Source organism: Bos mutus, chromosome 16 (assembly GCF_027580195.1).
Source record: "Bos mutus isolate GX-2022 chromosome 16, NWIPB_WYAK_1.1, whole genome shotgun sequence".
NCBI lineage: Eukaryota > Metazoa > Chordata > Mammalia > Artiodactyla > Bovidae > Bos > Bos mutus.
Window position 1 is genome coordinate 33,932,094 of NC_091632.1, and position 20,528 is coordinate 33,952,621.

The following is a 20,528-nucleotide window of genomic DNA, read 5'->3' on the forward strand; positions in this document are numbered from 1 at the left end:
AGCAGTCCGCTCTGCCGCAAGTCTGCCTCCTGGGCTCTGGAGAAGAATTCCTGGACTTCACCTGTGCTGGGCCTTTGCTTCCCAAGCCCTGGGCATGGCCTCTCCTCTCGGCTCTGCCCAGCCTGTGCCCACCAGGGGCCCCCAAAGGCTTCTCCTCCCACTGGTGCTCGCTGACTGCCCCTCATTCTCCCTGACGCCTCAAACCATGTTCCATGGTCTCTGGTCTCATTCCCATTCTTGCTCTGGGATTCTTGGCAACAACCTCCGCAGTTCTAGGAATGCTGGCCCTGGGCTTGGAGGTTCTTGTCCGAAACTTGGCTAACAGCCGTGGTGATGCCAGGAATCCTTCCTGCCCTTTTGACCTGTGATTTTTGTTTTGCAGAGATGGTGTCATCTTTGCAAAAGGATATGTTAGCAAAGGATGAGCAAGTTCAACAACTAAAACAGGAAGTGAATCAACTAAAAAGTGAGAACAAAGAAAAGGATCACCAGCTTGAAGCCCTCAACTCCAGAGTGAGTGTTGGGTCATCATCAAAGTGTAGCTTCGAAAAGCAGACACGGTGCAGTCAGGTGTCTGCAGAGAAGTCAACTTCTTGGCAGCTTTTAAAGTACAGTATGTGGCTCAGAATAGCATGATATATTTTCAAATGCAGCAAACATTTTTTAACCCCTATGATAAATAAACCCCAGGAACAAACACACTTATTAGCATATATTGCTACTGCACAGCTTAATGTAAAACAGAATAAAATATCTCTGTGAGCAAGGACAACCCACAGGGCTCCATCACGGTCCCAGCACTGCTGGTTCTCATAACTGCCTTCAAATCAGAATGTTTGAAGATCCAGATGCAAACACACAAACTCTCATTTCTTCCCTAGACTTGGTAGGCAAGTGAAGAGTTTTTTAAATGGAACTTTATTTGCAAATCTTGCCTTCCATGCCAACTTTAGAATCCTGACTCTATAGGATAAGATTTCTCAGTATTTGTATAATGCGTCTGTTTCTGCCAGTCAAGGTAAAACCTCATAGCTTTCATCTCAGGTCGTAACTCAGAGATTCCCAGCAGCTGTCTGATGGATTAGCCAGGGCTGCACAGGTGTGGGGTGGAAACATCCTGAGGTTCCAAGGAAAAGGCACGATACTGGTGCGTAGTACTACACGGAATATGGAACCGGCAAAAGGCACGAGCTTTGGAGTCAGACAGACCTGGGTCCAATCCCAGAGCTTTCTCTTACTGTAACTTATTTGGCCTTTATTTCCCTATCTGCGAAATGGGAGTGACAAAATCGTTTTCCAAGACACGGGAGCCTGGTTTTAGCAGTGCTCCTCTGCCTCTGCCTCAGTCAGCCGCCTGGGCAATGCCTCTGCCTTTGTTTCTGCCAAGCAGAGTGCCCTCCTAGGCACGTGCACTCGCTGTTTTAGGTGAGAGGACGGTGTGTGTGTGTGTGTGTGTGTGTGTGTTGGGGACGGGGAGGGGTTGCAGAGCTGGTGCTTAGTAGAAGGAATATGCAAAGACAGCCCCTGCTTGGCTCTTCCACCTCCCACCTGCATCTATTTGCTTATGTCCCCGTTTCCCCTTCCCTACTGACCTTGGAGCGAGGTCACTTTTCCTCTGGGTTCTTCCAGTCTTGTTTCTATATGTTACCTAGAAATCAAGCAGTCAGTTATTTTACAGTGAATTTACACTATGCATATTTTTTAAAATCATAAACACAATGACTTCCCCATGCTAATAAATCAACGCTTTATCGTTGGTCTTAAAAGCCACACACTTTCTCCTAGATGTACACAGTGTTATAAGGTGATCTCCTGTTATAAACAACACTTGTTTTTTTTTTCCACTGTTACTGACAGTTCTATGGAGAACATCCTTGAAGCTACAGATTCACTGATTTCTCTAATCATTGTCCTTAGGGTACATGTCTAAAGTGGGAATTTCTGGGTCGAAAGAAGGCACATCCATCCTTATGCTCTTAATGTCTGTTGCCAAAATGCCCTCGGAAAAGGCAGCTCTGCTTACCACTCTGTGACCAGCAGGGCAGTCGTGTCTCTGAGATGGAACCTGCACGAAAGCACTAAGATCCACCCAAACTCACTGGCCCTCCCTCACCACTCTCGATGCTCACTGAGTGAAAGCGGCTCAATTCCTCCACTAAGTACCAGCCTCTGCGAGTCTGGACTCTCCCTGTGGTGCAGTTGGCTGGCTTTTGAAGGGCAATTTAGACACTTTATTTGTCAAAACTCACAAGAGGGGTGAACCAGGAACAACCACAGGATCCCCGTGCTTCCGTCACACAGACGGTCTGGCCTCTCATGATGCAGGGTGTGATGGAGTTAAACAGCAGAAGACAGTCTTGGGCACGCACATAGGGACTTAGGGCCCCCAGTCAAGCCCACGTGACCTGGTTATTTTTCTCCCCAGTGCTCAGTGCTGAAAGAAGAGTTAAAGAAGGAAGATGCCCAGAAGGAGAACCTGGAGGCCCAAGAGAAAGAACTAAAACTCTACAAAACTGTGCGTTGAAGCTCCTCACCCCTGGGTGTCCATGGAAAGCCTAGACTTTGACCTTCAGGGCTTTGGAGGGGTTCCTTGGCCCCTTAGCTAGTACAAACTCTGGGGCTTTATGGATGTCTATTAATGTAATTAATGTAATTCTTGATTTGCTTGCCTCAAAGAGATGGGTAGAAAACCTTGGAAAACATACTCTCCTAGGATTTCATGGACAGTTGGCTCTAGGCCCCTTATCAGCCCCTGGAACTGGGCTAGAGTTGGGCTGGAGACTGGGACAAAAGGTGGCCCAGTGGCCACTAGATGCTACTAGAAATTCACCATGGTGCCTACCCCTGGACTTGTAATGCCCAAATTTTCATGATCTACTGTCTCAAGTTTTATCACAGCCGTGGGCTCTGTTATTAACATGAAACGCCTCCTTAAGTATTGTTTCTTAAATATTGATGCATTCAGTTTTACATCAGTTCATAAAAACAAAATAAAACGCAGATGTATCATTGGCTTTGTATGGAAGGTGAATATAAAAATTAGTACAATGAAAAGATGAGCACTAAATGTGAATGTTCACCCTCCGCGCCAGTCAAGTCCTCGAGAACATCACTAAGCATGTATTTTCCATCTGTCGAGGCCATTTTCTTCTCTCAGGGGCACTGCTATTCTCTGTCTCAAATGGGAACAAAAAGAAAAAGCTCATTGTTCTTTTCTTCCAAGCTCTGCCCATGGTGTCTTCCAAATAACCCCTATTTAGACTGAACTCAAAATATATTCCAAGGAAGGAGAATCTAATGAGTGAATGTGTCCCTTGTACTGTTGAATCCAGAATCCATGCTGATCTTCAAAGGAAACTCAAATTTTCCCTCACCCTGCACTTTCAATGCATCTGTTGAAAGAAACCCTACTTTGCTTTAAAGATGTAGAAGCATCTCCCAAGGGAAAGAATTAACCTGATCTCAGACTAGGTTTCCACCTTAACGAACTGGGTGAGGTGAGTTACGAAGTTGACTTCCCTGCTGTTGACACTTTCTTAGCAAATCCACGGCATGGAGAAAGAAGTGAGAAAGCTCAGGGAGGAGTTGAAGAGGAGCAGTACGGAGCAGAGCCTGATCTCTAAGACGCTTCGGGAAAAGAGCAAGGTATGGCAGGGATGGGTCGCCTTGGCAACCGCTCCAGGCTGGGTCTGCCAGACTCCAAAGTTCCCGTGTGTAACCACGACCCACTGCCTTCAATCATGAAATTACCCAGGAAAGAATTGATCCATTAAATCAAGCTTGTCAATGATGTTGTTCCAACTTAAATACTCTTATTGATTTGTGTGTGTGCATGTCTTTGTGTTCTATCAGTCATTGGGAATTTTTTTTTTTTTAATCTCATCATGATTGTAGATTTGTGTTTCTTCTTTTAATATTGACAAATTTTGCTTTATATATTGTGAGGTTGTATTACTATGTGCATATAAATTTAGAATTCTAATACTTCCAGTAGAACAAGACTTTTGATCATCATAAAATGTCCCTTTTTTTTTTTAGTGTCTCTTTTCATCTCTAGTAGTGTTTTCCCTTAACATCATCTTTGTCGTGTAGCACCATCACTGGCTTGCTGTTGGTTAGAGTTTCCATAGCATATTTTTTTCATACTTTCTCTGTTAATTTTTTAAATTTTTATTTATTGGTTTCTTTTTGGCTGTGCTGGGCCTTCATTACTGCACACAGGCTTCCTCTAGATGTGGTGAGCAGGGACTGCTCTCTAGTCACGGGGCACCGGCTTCTCATTGCAGTGGCTTCTTGTGTGGAGCATGGGCTTTGGACTGCAAGGGCTCAGCAGTTGTGGCTCATGGGCTTAGTTGCCCCGTGGCATGTGGACTGTCCCGGGACCAGGGATCAAACCCATGTCCTCTGCTTTGGCAGATGGATTCTTAACCACTGGACCACCAGGGAAGTCCTCTCTGTCAATTTTTAAGTTTTAGACATATAGCTTCCAAATAGCATATCATTTTTACAAAACCCAGTTTGACAGTCTTTTACTTTCAGTCCGTTTATGTTATCTAATCACTCATACACTGGGATTTAAATCTACTCTCTTGCCCAGTGCCAGTTGTACTCTCTGTAACTATATTGCTTTTTCTCTCCTTTCTTGCCTCCTTTTGAGTTGATGGTTTTCTGTCATTCCACCTTCCCCCTCTATTAGCTTGGAAACATTTCACTTTTTTACTATCCTTTTAACCATAGTAAGACAATAGCATTTTATCCTTGACTTGCAAAGATCTCACATTAATTAAGTTTTCCCGCTTCCATTGCTCTCTTAGTGGTCATCCTAAAGATTACAACGTGCATTCTTTTTTAATTAATGAACGTATTTCTTTGGCTGGGCTGGGTTTTAGTTGCAGATCGTCACTGTGGCACGTTCGATCTTCAGTTGCAGCATGCAAACTCTCCATTTGTGGCATGTGGAATCTAGTTCCCTGACCAGGAATTGAACCTGGGCCGTTGGCATTGGGAGCACAGAGTCTTAGCCACTGGACCACCACAGAAGTACTTACAATGTACATTCTTAACTTACCAAGATGTAGTATTAGTTGATAATTATGCCCTTCTCCTTGACAATGTAGTGAATTTAGAACACCCTGACTTCACTTAACCCCTCCAAATTTGTAAGTCATTGCTGTCATTTTCTAAACTCCTCTCTATAGTTATTAATAAAGCCCCCAAAGATATTATTGGCATTTTTATATAGTCAGTATCATATGCACACGTTACTCTTACTGTTGCTTGTCTTTTCTGCATCTCTGATCATCCATCTGCATTCATTTTTCTTGTCTCTGAAGAATACCCTTTAGTGTTTTCCTTCACTGTAGCTCTGTTGATGACAGTCGCAGATGTGTCTGTGTGTCTATCTTGAAATGATATTTAACCTTCATTCTTAAAACACATTTGACTGCCTATTGAATTCTACAATAGCAGTTCTTTTCTTTCAGCACATTAGAAACAGCATTAGGTATGTCACTGCTGTTTTTTGGCTCCTGTTATTTCTATTTAGAAGTCATCTGTAAGCCTTATTGATGCACCTTTGCAAAACCTGTCTTTTTCTCTGGCTGCTTTTAAGATTTCCTTTTCCCTGGATTTCCAGCAGTCTTATTATGATTTATCTAGGTGTGGATTCATTTTTCTTTGCCTTGTTCAGAGCTCATCAGGGCTTCTTGAATCCCTGGCTTGGTGTTTTGTGCTAGTTCTGGCACTCAGGCTCTATTGCACACAGGCAGCGGGGCGCTACCAGGGCCTCCGAACAGAGAACCAGTATGTGACAATCGCAGCTAATAATGGTGAAAATAATAGCTGCAGTTTCTCATGGACTGGGCATCACCACCAAACATTTCATCTCTTTTCCCTCTTCACAACAGCGCCATGACCTAGAGATCATCCTCCCCATTTTACAGATGAGAAAGTCAAGACCACTTGTTAACTAGCAGTGTAACTAGCCCAGTCGCATAGTTTTGGCTGACTCCAGGTTGGTCTGACTCCAATCACTATTGTGTAGCCAACAGCCACGTGCTACTGTTCACACTGATATTAATCAAAATTAAATACACTTTGAAATTCATTTCCTCGATCACACCAGCCCGTGTTTCGAGCGCTGGATCACCAGATGTGGTTTGTGGCTGCTGTATTAGATGATACAGAGTCAGAGCATCTGTATCGTTGTAGAAAGTTCTGTAGGTCAGAGCTGCCCTACAGCTGGCTAACCCTCACAGTACCGCAAGGCGCTAAACTAGAGGCGAGGAGGCCAGCTGCCACAGCCCAGCATGTCACCTGAGAGGGGTGGAGGACAGGCGTGGAGAGCACCAGGCGTGACGGAGGGAGCAGGGCAGCCCCTGAAGTTGCCTGAGGCTCAGGAGTGGGAATGGGGGGCTGTTCGTGGAGAACACAGATAAGGGCAGAGTCCAGAGTTGGACTTGGCTTCTGTGGTGTATGGAAATGCAGCTGAAATACAAGTCAGAGCATGTTTAGATCTGGAAGGAAACTAAGGCCCCAGAGAGGTGGCTTTTCCAAGGTACCAGAGCTGGGTAGTCGCTCTACCTCTGTATACTCTACTCAGAGGAAAGCTCCAAAGAGCTCTTCTGGGTCTTTTATTACATCTCTGTGATCCCCCTTGTCAGATCCCTAATCAACACGGCCCATGGGATTTATTTCAGCACAAAGTCTTTCCATTTATTTATGAGCATTTGCCTGGTTTCCTGTTGGTGCCAGAGCCCTGGGCTCAGTAGGTATGTCCCTGAAATGACTAGGTGTGTCCCTGAAAGGAGCAGCTGCAAGGCCCACACTTGCCAGCAGATGGTAGCATCAAGCACTCCCAGGCTCACCTCAGCTTGCCCCGTTACCCAAGCAAGGGAGGATTAGACAAGCAAGCTTCTGCACTTCAAACGCTTTCTTTTGCAGGCTGCGATTCTTAATAGACGTTGCTGAGCAAGCCTCTAGAGAAGTTTCCACCAGTGGGTGTGCTCAAAGTGGTGATGACAAATAGTTATGATGATAAACCCAGTAATAACACTGACCAAAGACCTTTCGTGGAGTCTTAGAAGGAGGCTTCATGGCAGATATTCCCGTTCACCTTTTTAAAAATATATTTATTTTTTTGGTTGCACAAGATCTTAATTGCTGTATGTGGGATCCTCTATCTTCATTGCAGCATGTGGGATCTAGGTCCCTGACCAGGGATCAAACCTGGATGCCCTCCATTGAGAGCAAGGAGACTTAGCCACTGGACCACCAGGAAATTCCCCACCCACCTTTTATAGGTCACACCAATATTTACCACACTCACAGACCTGTAAGCACTATTCCAAATATTTTGAATTCCCACAATAACTCTGTGCTGCAGTACAGGTACCATCATCCCCATTTGACAGATGAGAACACTGAGTCACAGAGCAGTGAAATCACTTTCCCAGGGTCACACATCTTGCTAGGGACCGAGCTGGAATTGGAGTCTGTGATAGGACATAGTCGAGCCCAGGGTGCAGAGCTCAGCCCCTTCCCTTAAGGGGTATCTCCCTGTGAGTTTATCTCCACCCTGTGTATGCCCATGACCCCTGCCACGGGGCCGCAGCTGTCCCTACCCCTCAAGGACTCCCCCACTGCCATTAGCACCACCCCACCCAGAAGAGTTCCCCCAGAGGGCATGATGATCACATTAGCAGCAAGCCCATGCTTTCATCATCCTTTCAGGTTGAAGAGAAGCTTCAGGAGGATTCCAGAAGGAAATTGCTTCAGCTGCAAGAAATGGGGAACAGAGAAAACCTCATTAAAGCCAATTTGGAAAGGGCAGTAGGTCAGGTAGGCGTGCTGCCAAGCCCCTTCATGGCCCACCGCTCTCCACGGAGCCCTGCGCCCAAGCGGCCGGCAGGGATGAGTGAGGAGGAGGACGGCCTGGTTTAATTTCACCCACTTATCCCCAGGGGCAGGGCTCTGTGTGGCTCCCGAGCCCCAGTGGATGTCGCTAAAAAGGCTTTTCCTGCTGGGAAGCTGCCCACACCAGTGTTTGCCATCACCTGAGACCCTGACCAACCAGCCAGTCCCAGGTCAAGGCCCACCCCGGTGAACCAGCGGTGCGGGTCCCTCCTAGGGAGGGTTTGAGCCTTTCAACCGCAGTGGCATTTCTAGCACTTTCTCCTTCACATTTTTTTGTCTTGACATGTACAGCGAGCGATCTTTCTTCCTCTGGGTCTCCAGACGCTCTAGTCGGTATCCACAGGGGATGCCACTCTTCTGTTTGTTTTTGTTTTGTTCTGTTTTGTTTGGCCAAGCCACGTGGCTTGCAGGATCTTAGTTCCCCAACCAGTGATCAAACCCGTGCCCCCTGCAGTGGAAGCGCAGAGTCTTAACCCCTGAACCGCTAGGGAAGTCCCGCCACTTTTCTTAATGAAGTATTAATAATATGCAGGTCAAGAAGCAACAGTTAGAACTGGACAGGGAACAACAGACTGGTTCCAAATCGGAAAAGGAGTACACCAAGGCTGTATATTGTCACCCTGCTTATTTAACTTATATGCAGAGTACATCATGAGAAACGCTGGGCTGGATGAAGCACAAGTGGGAATCAAGATTGCCCAGAGAAATATCAATAACCTCAGATATGCACATTAACACCACCCTTATGGCAGAAATCAAAGAAGAACTAAAGAGATGAAAGTGAAAGAGGAGAGTGAAAAAGTTGGCTTAAAACTCAACATTCAGAAAACGAAGATCGTGGCATCTGGTCCCATCACTTCATGGCAAGTAGGAAAACAATGGAAACAGTGAGAGACTTTTTCTGGGCAGATGAGTCCACCTCGTCACTCACTGGATTCTCAGAAGGGTCTGTAAACTACCCAGAAAGGTTAAGAACCACAGTCCTTAAAGGAGCACTCCAGCCCACCCAGCCCAGCTCCCGAAGCCCTTCCATGTGGTGGCATGCAAGCCTGAACCAGCAGTATGACCGGGCACTGTCCCCCACGCTGAACTCCAGAAGCACCCACAGGTTAAATGATGACGATAGTGCCTCCTGGCAGGTATTAAAGCCTCTTCAACAAACATCCACAGCATCACCCCCGGTGTCCCCTCTCTGCAGGGCACTGACCCTTAGCAAGGGAGAGAGCCCGCCACTCTGGGCGTCCCTTGGTGCACCTGGGCTACCCCTGCCCCTGCCAGCGCTCTGCACCCCCAGCACACACCCACCTTGAGGGCATGATCTGTGCTGTTTGCCAGGAGCCTGGTCATGCCTCCAGCCAGAGCTCATTCAGGAAGACCCTTAGAGACACAGAGATTCCTCCAGGACTTGAGAGAGTAAGGATGAGGCCTCTCTGTGCTGCCCTGGCCTTCCCATGTCACCCTCTTATCCATAGCCAGCTCCCTGCCTGAGGTCATGCCCTTCCCCAGGCAAGTGACTCCAGGACTGACTCTTGTCCAGCAGGACCTATCCCTCCACTCAGAGCAGTCCCATAGTGTGCCTCTGGTGGTGATGCGGGCCATCGCCCATGGGGCCCTACCTACATAACCTCTTCCTTGGGCAAGTTAGGACCCTCCCCTTGGTCATGAAACCAACAGACGGCCCAGAATCCCTCCTGGCTCCCGGCAAGCTGACTGCAGAGCTGTCTTTAGGAGAGTCATAATTCCTCTCCTTGGCTTTTCAGAACTTCCTGGTGTGCAGCAAACTCCTGTGTCTTGGGACCCATTGACATTCACATTGATTCCCCAGCTGTTACGGTCCTTCAGCTTTCCTTAGAGTCTTTCGTGACCACATTTTTGCCCGTGAGCCAAAAACCCAAGCCAAGGGCCATCAAGTTGGTAAACTTCCAGAGAGGGTTGGGCTTGTTTGCCTCTCAGGTCTCTCATGAACCTGAAACACCTTGAACTTGTCATTCTAGAAGCCCTGATTCTAATGTAACTGTATTCTTTCATCAACTGTAATCTGAAGACACCAGAAGCAGGGAGATAGTCAATAAAAGCTGGCCGAACTGAAGGCGAGGACTTTGAACACCTGCCAAGTCAGTCATTTCTGTTACAAGCATTCGATGAACACTTATTGAGTGCCTGCTGGGTGCCAGGCTCCGGGGACCCTGAGGGGAATACAGCAGGCGTCATCTTCAGGACACAAGACCTAAGGCACAAAATGGCAGCAGGCTGCTCATCCTTCTCTCCCTGGGCACCCTGGCTGATTACACAGTTTACTCGGGCTGACAGCCTCAATATTTATCTCACAGCCTGGTGCCAGCGTACCAATTATGGAAGACCGCTCCCGGCCCCAGACTTCCCACTGGATAATTGGCAGTGAGTGGCTCTTCTGAGGGCCTGAGACGTATGTGAGCTGCCCACACGCATCCGCTGGGTTAGGCGGGCATGCCTGAAAAGTCGTTAAAACCTACTGTCCCCCTCTCTTGTGTGGGCACTGCCCCTTCCGGTGAGAGGTGAAGGTGTTAATAATCCGTTTGCGGCGTGCTTAGTCACTTGGTTGTGACCAACTCTTTGCAGCCCCATGGAGTGTAGCCTGCAGGCTCCCCCATCCGTGCAATTTTTCAGGCAAGAATACTAGATTGGGTTGCCATTTCCTACTCCAAGGGATCTTCCCGACCCAGGAGTCATACCCACATCTCTTGTGGCTCCTGCATTGGCAGGCGGATTCTTTACCACTAGGACCACCTAGGAAGCCCCGAACATAGTGACCATTAATGGTGTGCAGAGCCTTCTAACTGATTTCTCCCAGACCCAGCAGTGGAAATGACTCCTGAAGCCCTGTGGCTGCAGCTGCACCACTCATTCCATCACCTTCCCTTTCTTTGTGCTGCAGCTGGAGCATTTCAGAAGTCAGGTCATCAAGGCCACCTATGGACGAACGAAGCCGTTCCAGGACAAGCCCGTCTCTGATCAGCAGGTTTGTCCCTCTTCCCCACTTTCTTCCTCAGGGACCCGGGACTCCAGACACTGAGAGCATATGTTTCTGTTTTTTGTTGGTGGCGCATATTTTTCACACTGTTGCTGCACCATGAAGATTTGTTTCGATATTCTGGGATTTCCTGGCTTTTAGAGTAAAAGCCAGTGAAACTCCCTTGAAGTCTTTCTGTGAAAATCAAATGGAACCACCCAGGCCTGTGTCTGGTCTCCAGGCCTGCATGATCCACCTCCGTTAGTCCCACGAGGAAAGAGCCTCGCCATAGGGCAGGCGTCCTGGCTCGTTCCTCCTGAAGAGGGCAGCCGGCAGCGAGGCTGTGCCTCTGGCGTAAGGACTGACTTGTTATTCTTCCGTTTGTCCCCTCCAACCCTGTGTCGGCACGCGGGTGAAAAATTCACACCATGGACTGCTCTCAGATAGCCTAGCCTTCTCTTTCGGGCCCCACAGCATCAGGCTCAGCGTGATGAATCACTCTCAGAGTTCCGAAGAATCTAGAACACACGCGGGGCCACATGACAAGCCTTTGGCTCTTAAAAATCATCTCTGATCCCGGGGAACGTGCCCTTGTTGGTGACAGAGCCGACATTCCCTCCAGAGCCATCACCCAAACATGCCAGGACCTCCCTCCTCAACCCTGCGGAGATGGGAGCTCAAGCCCATGCCCTCCCCCAACCCAGGGCCCCTCCTGCAGAGCCACCCTGCGATGTCAGTCTTTTTTCTCCCCCCACTAGTTAATAGAGAAGATCACCCAGGTCACTGAGGACAACATCAACTTCCAGCAGAAAAAGTGGACCCTGCCGAAGGAGAGCCAGCTCGGCCTCTGCCGACACGAGGAGGTCACAGACAGCGTTGAGAGGCTGAAGAAGGCCTTAGACAGTTGCCAGGTGCCCTCCTCCGCTTCTCACCCGTGCCCCCGTGGCTCACGTGCTCCTTGTTCAGGAGATCGTCCGGCTCTGCTTTTCTGCCCACCTTCTCTCTTGCTGGAGAGATCTGTTTGAGGTAGAAAACAAAGGACCTCAAAAACTGCCTCCCAGGTGAACTTGGTGTGGCCAAGAAAAAGCTGCCTGACGCTCCCCTTTGGGAGGCCCCTGGACCTCAGGGGAAGAAATGTTGTTCAGTCACTCAGTCGTGTCTGACTCTTTGCGACCCCGTGGACTGCAGCACGCCAGACTTCGCTGTCCTTCACCGTCTCCTGAAGTTTGTTCAAACTCATGTCCGTTAAGTCAGTGATGCCATCCAACCGTCTCATCCTCTGTTGCCCCCTTCTCCTCTCGCCCTCAAAATAGCCCTGGGTTATTTCCAGAGAAACCAAGAAAACATCCTGCTCTTTATTTTCATTTTTCTTTTTTGTCCCAGCAATGGAAAGGCTGCTCTTACCCTAGTCGCCTTTGACTCTGGAGGAGACAAGACTGGTTCTGACCGACCACCACCCCCCACCTCCCAGCCCCCACCTGGAGAACCAGCTTTATCAGAGCAGGCAGCTGCTTCTGCTTTCTCTGGAAATAAGCAGCTGCTATTTGGGGAGTCTGTCTGAATGTTGGCTTGTCAGCACTCTTTCAAGTCAGGAAATCGGACTTTCTGACCAGCTTATGTGTTGATCTCAGCAGGAATTTTGTAGCCAAATTTGGTTCTTGTTTCAGCCAAATTGTCCTCGGCAATTTGGCTTTGGAATTGCCTGCACCTAAACACGGGATCTCTTCCTTTTTCTGTTTTTTTTTTTTTTTCTAATTTATTTTATTTATTTTGTTTATTGGCCGTACCAGAGATTATTTGCAGCATGTGGGACCTTCAATCTTCATTGCTGCATACGGGATTTTTTAGTTGTGGCACATGGGATCTAGTTCCCTGGCCAAGGATCAAACCCGAGCCCACTGTATTGGGAACACGGAGTCTTCACCACTGGACCACCAGGGAAGTCCCTTTTTTTGCTTTTTATTTTATATTGGGATATAGCCGATTATATCTTGGGCTTCCCTTATGGCTCAGCTCGTAAAGAATCCGCCTGGAATGTGGGAGACCTGGGTTCAATCCCTGGGTTGGGATAATCCACTGGAGAAGCGAAAGGCTACCCACTCGAGTATTCTGGCCTGGAGAATTCCATGGACTGTATAGTCCTTGGGGTCGCAAAGAGTCGGACACGACTGAGCGCCTTTCACTTTCACTTTCATAGCCAATTAACACACTGTGTTGTGGTAGTTTCAGGTGAACAGCGAAGCGACTCAGCCATCCATATACATGCATCCATTCTCCCCCAAACTCCCCTCCCATCCAGGCTGCCACATAACTTTGAGAGAGTTCCATGTGCTGTACAGTAGATACTTGTTGGTTATCCATTTTAAATATAGCAGTATGTGCATGTCCATCCCCAACTCCCTAACTATCCCTTCCCTCCATAAGGGGTTGCTATCCCCCTAGCAACCATAAATTCATTCCCTAAGTCTGTAAACACAGGGTCTCTTTGACCATCAAAAGTCCCAATTAAAGTGCACACAAAATAAAAGCTGCCCCCTCGTCCCCCCACCCTAAAAGGCAACTAGAAGTGGGCCATCCCAGGGCACTTCCTGCTTCAAGAACACATCAAGAACCCCGCTCTCTGCAGGTCACGGCGGCCGGGTGCTATTTCTGGCAACGGTGGCCTAGCTCCTCACGACCTCATCTCTTTCCAGGCTTGCATGAAGATGTCGTGCTGCAGCAACGACCTGAGGAAGGAGGTCAGCCTCCTGCAGCACCTGCAGGTGAGCCCACCTGTCTCGGGGCTCCAGAAGGTGTCACTGGACATCCTGCGCCTGTCGCTGTCCTGGCTGGAGGAGACCGAGCACCTCCTCCAAGACGTGGGCATCCAGTTCTCCAGCTCCAACAAGGGTAACGGCAGCCTTCTTCTCCTGTAGTTGCATGACTGAAATGTCGCGTCAAATCTGATCACGAAGGGACATCTGTTGAGGGAGGCTTCTTGTTGGGTGTGCAGCCAAGCGTTCCCTTCTCCAGACTTAACTTCGTTTCACCACTTGAGAAGTGATGTTCCAGGAAAAGAGTATACACAAGTGAGACATGACTGCTGGAGAAAAACGAGATGTAACAGAGGCAATAGGAAGAAGCAAAATTATGCCAAATCTCTCTTAGAAGTTACCACATACATATAAAAATACACTGTTTTTAGAGCAGTTTTGGTTTCACAGCAAAATTGAGAGGATGATATGGAGATTTCCGAGGTACCCTCCATCGCCACTCATGCCCATCCCCCCAGTTATCAACATCAGCACCAGAGAAACACAACTGTTGCAGCTGATGAACCTACATGGACACATCGTAATCACCCAAAGCCCATGGTTTACATTGAAAAGAAAAGTCAGAGTTGCTCAGTCGTGACCGACTCTGTGAACCCATGGACTATACAGTCCATGGAATTTTCCAGGCCAGCGTACTGGAGTGGGTAGCCTTTCCCTTCTCTAGGGGATCTTCCCAACCCAGGGATTGAACCTAGGTCTCCCACATTGTTGGGGTGGGGGATTCTTTACCAGCTGAGCCACAAGGGAAACCCAAGAATACTGGAGTGGGTAGCCTATTCCTTCTCCAACAGATCTTCCCCACCCAGGAATCGAACCAGGGTCTCCTGCGTTGCAGGTGGATTCTTAACTAACTGAGCTATCAGGGAAGCGATCAGGTTTACTTTGGGGTTCACTCCTTTTAATTTTAATTTTATTGGAGTGTAGTTGATCTGAAGTGTCGTGTAGGGTTTACTCTTGTACATTCTATGGATTTGGGCTTGGACAAATGTGTGATAACATGTAGCTACCATTATAATATCATACTGAATAGTCTCATTGCCCTGAAAATCCTCTGTGCTTCCTCCCCGACCTCCAGTCCCTGGCAACCACAGATCTTTTTTATTGTCACCATGGTTTTTTGCCTTTTCTAAAATATCATATAGTTGGGATCATACAATCTTTCAGATTAGTTTCTTTTACTTAGTAATATGCATTTAAGTTTCCTCTAAGTTTTTTCATGGCTTGACAGCTCTTTTTTTAGTGCCAAATAATATTCCATTGCTTCCCAAGTAGCGCGGTGGTAAAGAACCCTCCTGCCAATGCAGGAGACGCAGGAATCAAGGGTTTGATCCGAGGGTCAGGAAGATCCCCTGGAGTAGGAAATGGCAACCCACTCCACTCCAGTGTTCTTACCTGGAAAATTCCATAGACAGAAGAGCCTGGCAGGCTGCAGCCAAGAGGTTGACTGAGTGACTAAGCACTGAGCAATGTTCCATTATGTACTCACCTACTGAAGGACATCCTGGTTGTTTCCAAGTTTGGGCAATTATGAATAAAGCTGCCATAAATATCCACGTGCAGGTTTGTGTGTGGGCGTGTTTTCAACTCCTTTGAGGAAATACCAAGGTTGTAGTTGCTGGATCATGTGGTTAGAGTACATTTAGTTCTTAATGAAACCACAAAGCTCTCTTCCAAAGTGACTGTATTTTGCATTCCCACCAACAATGAGTGAGAGTTCCTGTTGCCTCACAGCCTTGCCAGTATTTGATATTGTCAACACTGTCATATTCTTTGTGTAACTTCCAAGGCATTTTCCCATGGAAAGAGCTATGTGAGTCTAGGCAAGTTATTCCCCTCTCTGTGCCTCAGTTTCCTTATCTGTAAAATGGGGATAATAGGGTATACTCACTCCATAGGATTCTTGTGAGGATTAAAATGCATTAATATATCTAAAGTATTTAAAAAGAGTACCTATCATAGAATAGGTTCTACCTGTAAATGTTTATTGATTTATTAACTTTACAAAAAAATAACGTCATACCCAGTTTTATTTAGTTTTGTTCCTAACAGTACATCAGGAACACCCTTCCATGTCAATACACACATCATTGCTGTCGCTGATGATAAGGAATCCCACTATGTAGGATGTACCATAATTTATTTAGCCAGTTCTCTATCTTGGGCCTTTAAGTTGTTTCCAATTTTTCACACACAGAAATGATGCTGACATAAATATTGTTCACCTTATCTTTATCATCTGAGATGTGGAAGGATATGAACCACTTTCACTCAGCAAAGATTTATTACAGGTCTACTAGATACCAGGCACCATGCTGGGCAGAGATATAATGGGGCCAAAAACAGGTAGAATCTAGATCTTGGCTATAAAACTCCTCCTTCTTTACTGTGAATCTGAACTCTTTCATAATAAAATATTGCTGAGACAACAGGCTCTATCCCAGCCCTTGTAGATTTTATGGTCTCAGGAAAGGATAGGATCTTCAGTTCAGTTGCTCAGTCATGTCCAATTCTTTGCAACCCCGTAGACTGCAGCACGCCAGGCTTCCCTGTCCATCACCAACTCCCGGAGCTTACTCAAACTCATGTCCATCCAGTCGGTGATGCCGTCCAACCATTTCATCCTCTGTCATCCCCTTCTCCTCCCGCATTCAATCTTTCCCAGCATCAGGGTCTTTTCAAATGAGTCAGTTCTTTGCATCAGGTGGCCAAAGTATTAGAGCTTCATCTTCAGCATCAGTCCTTCCAATGAATATTCAGGACTGATTTCCTTTAGGATGGACTGGTTGGATCTCCTTGCAGTCCAAGGGACTCTCAAGAGTCTTCTCCAACACCACAGTTCAAAAGCATCAGTTCTTCAGCGCTGAGCTCTCTTTATGGTCCAACTCTCACATCCATACATGACTACTGGAAAAACCATAGCTTTGACAGGATGGACGTTTATTGGCAAAATAATGTCTCTGCTTTTGAATATGCTGTCCAGGTTCGTCACAGATTTCCTTCCAAGGAGCAAGCATCTTTTAATTTCATGGTTGCAGTCATCATCTGCAGTGATTTTGGAGCCCAAGAAAATAAAGTTTGTCACTGTTTCCATTATTTCCCCATTTATTTGCCATGAAGTGATGGGACCAGATGCCATGGTCTTCATTTTCTGAATGTTGAGTTTTAAGCCAGCTTTTTCACTCTCCTCTTTCACTTTCATCAAGAGGCTCTTTAGTTCCTCTTGGCTTTCTCCCATAGGATGGTGTCATCTGCATATATGAGGTTATTGATATTTCTCCTGGCAATCTTGATTCCAGCTTGAGCTTCATACAGCCTGGCATTTCACATGATATACTCTGCATGTAAGTTAAATAAGCAGGGTGACAATATACAGCCTTAACGTACTCCTCTCCCGATTTGGAACCAGTCTGTTGTTCCATGTACAGTTCTAACTGTTGCTTCTTGACCTCCATTCAGATTTCTCAGGAAGCAGGTAAGGTGGCCTGGTATTCCCATCTCTTGAAGAATTTTCCAGTTTATTGTGATCCACACAGTCAAAGGCTTTGGCATAGTCAATAAAGCAGAAGTAGATGTGTTTCTGGAACTCTCTCACTTTTTTGATGATCCAGCGGATATTGGCAATTTGATCTCTGGTTCCTCTGCCTTTTCTAAATCCAGCTTGACTATCTGGAAGTTCATGGTTCACATACTCTTGAAGCCTGGCTTGGAGAATTTTGAGCATTACTTTACTAGCGTGTGAGATGAGTGCAATTGTGCCATAGTTTGAACATTCTTTGACATTGCCCTTCTATGGGATTGGAATGAAAACTGACCTTTTCCAGTCCTATGGCCACTGCTGAGTTTTCCAAATTTGCTGGCATGTTGAGTGCAGCACTTTCACAGCATCATCTTTTAGGATTTGAAATAGCTCTACTGGAGTTCCATCACCTCCACTAGCTTTGTTCATAGTGATGCCTCCTAAGCCTCAATTGACTTCACTTTCCAGGATGTCTGGCTCTAGGTGAGTGATCACAGCATCGTGATTATCTGAGTCATAAAGATCTTTTTTGTATAGTTCTTCTGGGTATTCTTGCCACCTCTTCTTAATATCTTTTGCTTCTGTTAGGTCCATACCATTTCTGTCCTTTATTGTCCCCATCTTTGCATGAAATGTTCCCTTAATATCTCTAATTTTCTTAAAGAGATCTCTAGTCTTCCCCATTCTATGTTTTCCTCTATTTCTTTGCATTGATCACTGAGGAAGACTTTCTTATCTCTCTGTGCTATTCTTTGGAACTCTGAATTCAGATGGGTATATCTTTCCTTTTTTCATTTGCCTTTCACTCCTCTTCTTTTCTCAACTGTTTGTAAGGCCTCCTCATACAACCATTTTGCCTTTTTGCATTTCTTTTTCTTGGGGGTGGTCTTGACCACTGCCTTCTGTACAATGTCACGAACCTCTATCCATAGTTCTTCAGGCACTCTTGTCTATCAGATCCAATCCCTTGACTCTATTTTCTCACTTCCACTGTGTAATCGTAAGGGATTTGATTTAGGTCATACCTGAATGGTCTAGTGGTTTTCCCTACTTTCTTCAATTTAAGTCTGAATTTGGCAACAAGGATTTCATGATCTGAGCCACAGTCAGCTCCCAGTCTTGTTTTTTCTGACTGTATAGAGCTTCTTCCTCTTTTGCTGCAAAGGATATAATCAATCTGATTTCGTTATTGACCATCTGGCGATTTCCATGTGTAAAGTCTTCTCTTGTGTTGTTAGAAGAGGGTGTTTGCTATGACCAGTGTGTTCTCTTGGCAAAATTCTGTTAGCCTTTACCCTGCTTCATTTTGTACTCCAAGGCCAAATTTGCCTGTTGCTAGGTATCTCTTGACTTCCTACTTTTGCATTCCAGTCCCCTGTAATGAATAGGACATCTTTTTGGGGTGTTAGTTCTAGAAAGTCTTATAGGTCTTCATAGAACCCATTCAGTTTCAGCTTCATCACCATTACTGGTCATGGCATAGACTTGGATTACTGTGATAGTGAATGGTTTGCCTTGGAAATGAACAGAGATCATTCTGTCATTTTTGAGATTGCACCCAAGAACTGCATTTCAGACTCTTTTGTTGACTACAAGGGCTACTCCATTTCTTCTAAGGGATTCTTCCCCACAATAGTAGATACAATAGTCATCTGAGTTAAATTCACCCATTCCGGTCCATTTTAGTTCACTGATTCCTAAAATGTCGATGTTCACTCTTGCCATCTCCTGTTTGACCACTTCTAATTTACCTTGATTCATGGACGTAACATTCCAGGTTCCTGTGGAATATTATTCTTTACAGCATCAGACTTTACTTCCATCACCAGTCACATCCACAACTGGGTGTTGTTTTTGCTTTGGCTCCGTCTCTTCATTCTTTCTGGAATTGTTTCTCCACTCTTCTCCAGTAGCATATTGGGCACCTATTGACCTGAGGAGTTCATCTTTCAGTGTCCTATCTTTTTGCCTTTTCATACTGTTCATGGGGTTCTCAAGGCAAGAATACTGAAGTAGTTTGCCATTCCCTTCTCCAGTGGACCACGTTTTGTCAGAACTCTCCACCATGACCTGTCTGTCTTGGGTGGCCCTACATGGCATGGCTCATAGTCTCACTGAGTTAGACAAGGCTGTGGTCCATGTGATCAGTTTGATTATTTTTTGTGATTGTGGTTTTCATTCTGTCTGCCCTCTGATGGATAAGGATAAGAGGCTTATGGAAGTTTCCTGATGGGAGAGACTGACTGAGGGGGAAACTGGGTCTTGTTCTGATGGGCGGGGCCATGCTCAGTAAATCTTTAATCCAACTTTCTGTTGATGGGTGGGGCTGTGCCCCCTCCCTGTAGTTTGACCTCTGGTCAAACTATGGTGGAGGTAATGAGGATAATGGCTACCTCCTTGCAAGGTCCTGTGCATGCACTGCTGCACTCAGTGCCCCCAACTCTGCCACAGGTCACCGCCTACCCACGCCTGTGCCGGAGACTCCTGGACACTCACGGGCAGGTCTGGGTCAGTCTCTTGTGGAGTCACTGCTCCTTTCTCCTGAGTCCTGGTGCGCACAAGATTTTGTTTGTGCCTTCCAAGAGTCTGTTTTCCCAGTCCTGTGTAAGTCTGGCGGCTCTGTGGTGGGGTTAATGGTGACCTCCTCCAATGGGGCTTATGACATACCCAGGTCTTCTGCACCCAGAGCCCCTACCCCTGCAGCAGGCCACTGCTGACCCATACCCCTGCAGGAGACACTCAAACACTCAAAGGCAGGTCTGGCTCAGTCTCTGTGGGGTTCCCTGGTGCACACAAGGTTTTGTCTGAGCCCTCCAAGGGGCAGGTATGGGGTTTGATTCTAAACACGATTTCACCCCTCCTATCATCTTGCTGGGCTTCTCCTTTGCACTTGGACATGAGATATCTTTTTTGGTGGGATCCAACATTCTCCTGTCAGTGGTTATTCAGCAGCGAGTTTTAATGTTGGAGTTCTTGCAGGAGAAGATCAGCACATCTTGTGACAGGATAGGATGGGCAGTTACCAAAAAATCACTCACATGGAAAACTTTAATGGGGACAGTTGCTTTGAAGGAGAAGTGCAGGGCTCTGACTTGGACAGGGAGGGCAGGGCCTCTGCAGGATGCATGGGAGTTATTTGCCAAACAGAGGAGGGTGGGGGCATCCTGGGTGAAGATAGTAGAATGGTGGTATCACAGGAAACAAGGAGAACACAAGCAAGGGCTAAAAAACGGGGACAGGGGTGGGGCAAGGAAGGAACAATGAGAGAGGTCAGTGGGGGCTGTACCATGGGGGG

At 46.7% G+C, this 20,528-nt stretch overlaps 1 protein-coding gene across 10 annotated transcripts in view; it reads left to right on the plus strand.

Annotated features, from left to right (window-relative positions):
• The window catches only part of FHAD1 (forkhead associated phosphopeptide binding domain 1), a 168,064-nt gene that overhangs the window by 82,385 nt on the left and 65,151 nt on the right, over nucleotides 1-20,528 (plus strand). For 9 of the 10 annotated variants that reach the window (XR_011467227.1, XM_070384949.1, XM_070384953.1 and 6 more), the window contains exons 8-14: nucleotides 383-513; nucleotides 2,426-2,515; nucleotides 3,541-3,645; nucleotides 7,732-7,839; nucleotides 10,829-10,912; nucleotides 11,662-11,814; nucleotides 13,597-13,792. Coding sequence is in view for 9 of the 10 variants with exons in the window: in XM_070384949.1 (XP_070241050.1) it covers nucleotides 383-513; nucleotides 2,426-2,515; nucleotides 3,541-3,645; nucleotides 7,732-7,839; nucleotides 10,829-10,912; nucleotides 11,662-11,814; nucleotides 13,597-13,792 (867 nt within the window). In the remaining variant the exon portion in view is untranslated. The remainder of the gene's footprint in view (nucleotides 1-382; nucleotides 514-2,425; nucleotides 2,516-3,540; nucleotides 3,646-7,731; nucleotides 7,840-10,828; nucleotides 10,913-11,661; nucleotides 11,815-13,596; nucleotides 13,793-20,528) is intronic. The other variant, XM_070384954.1, reaches the window with a different exon arrangement.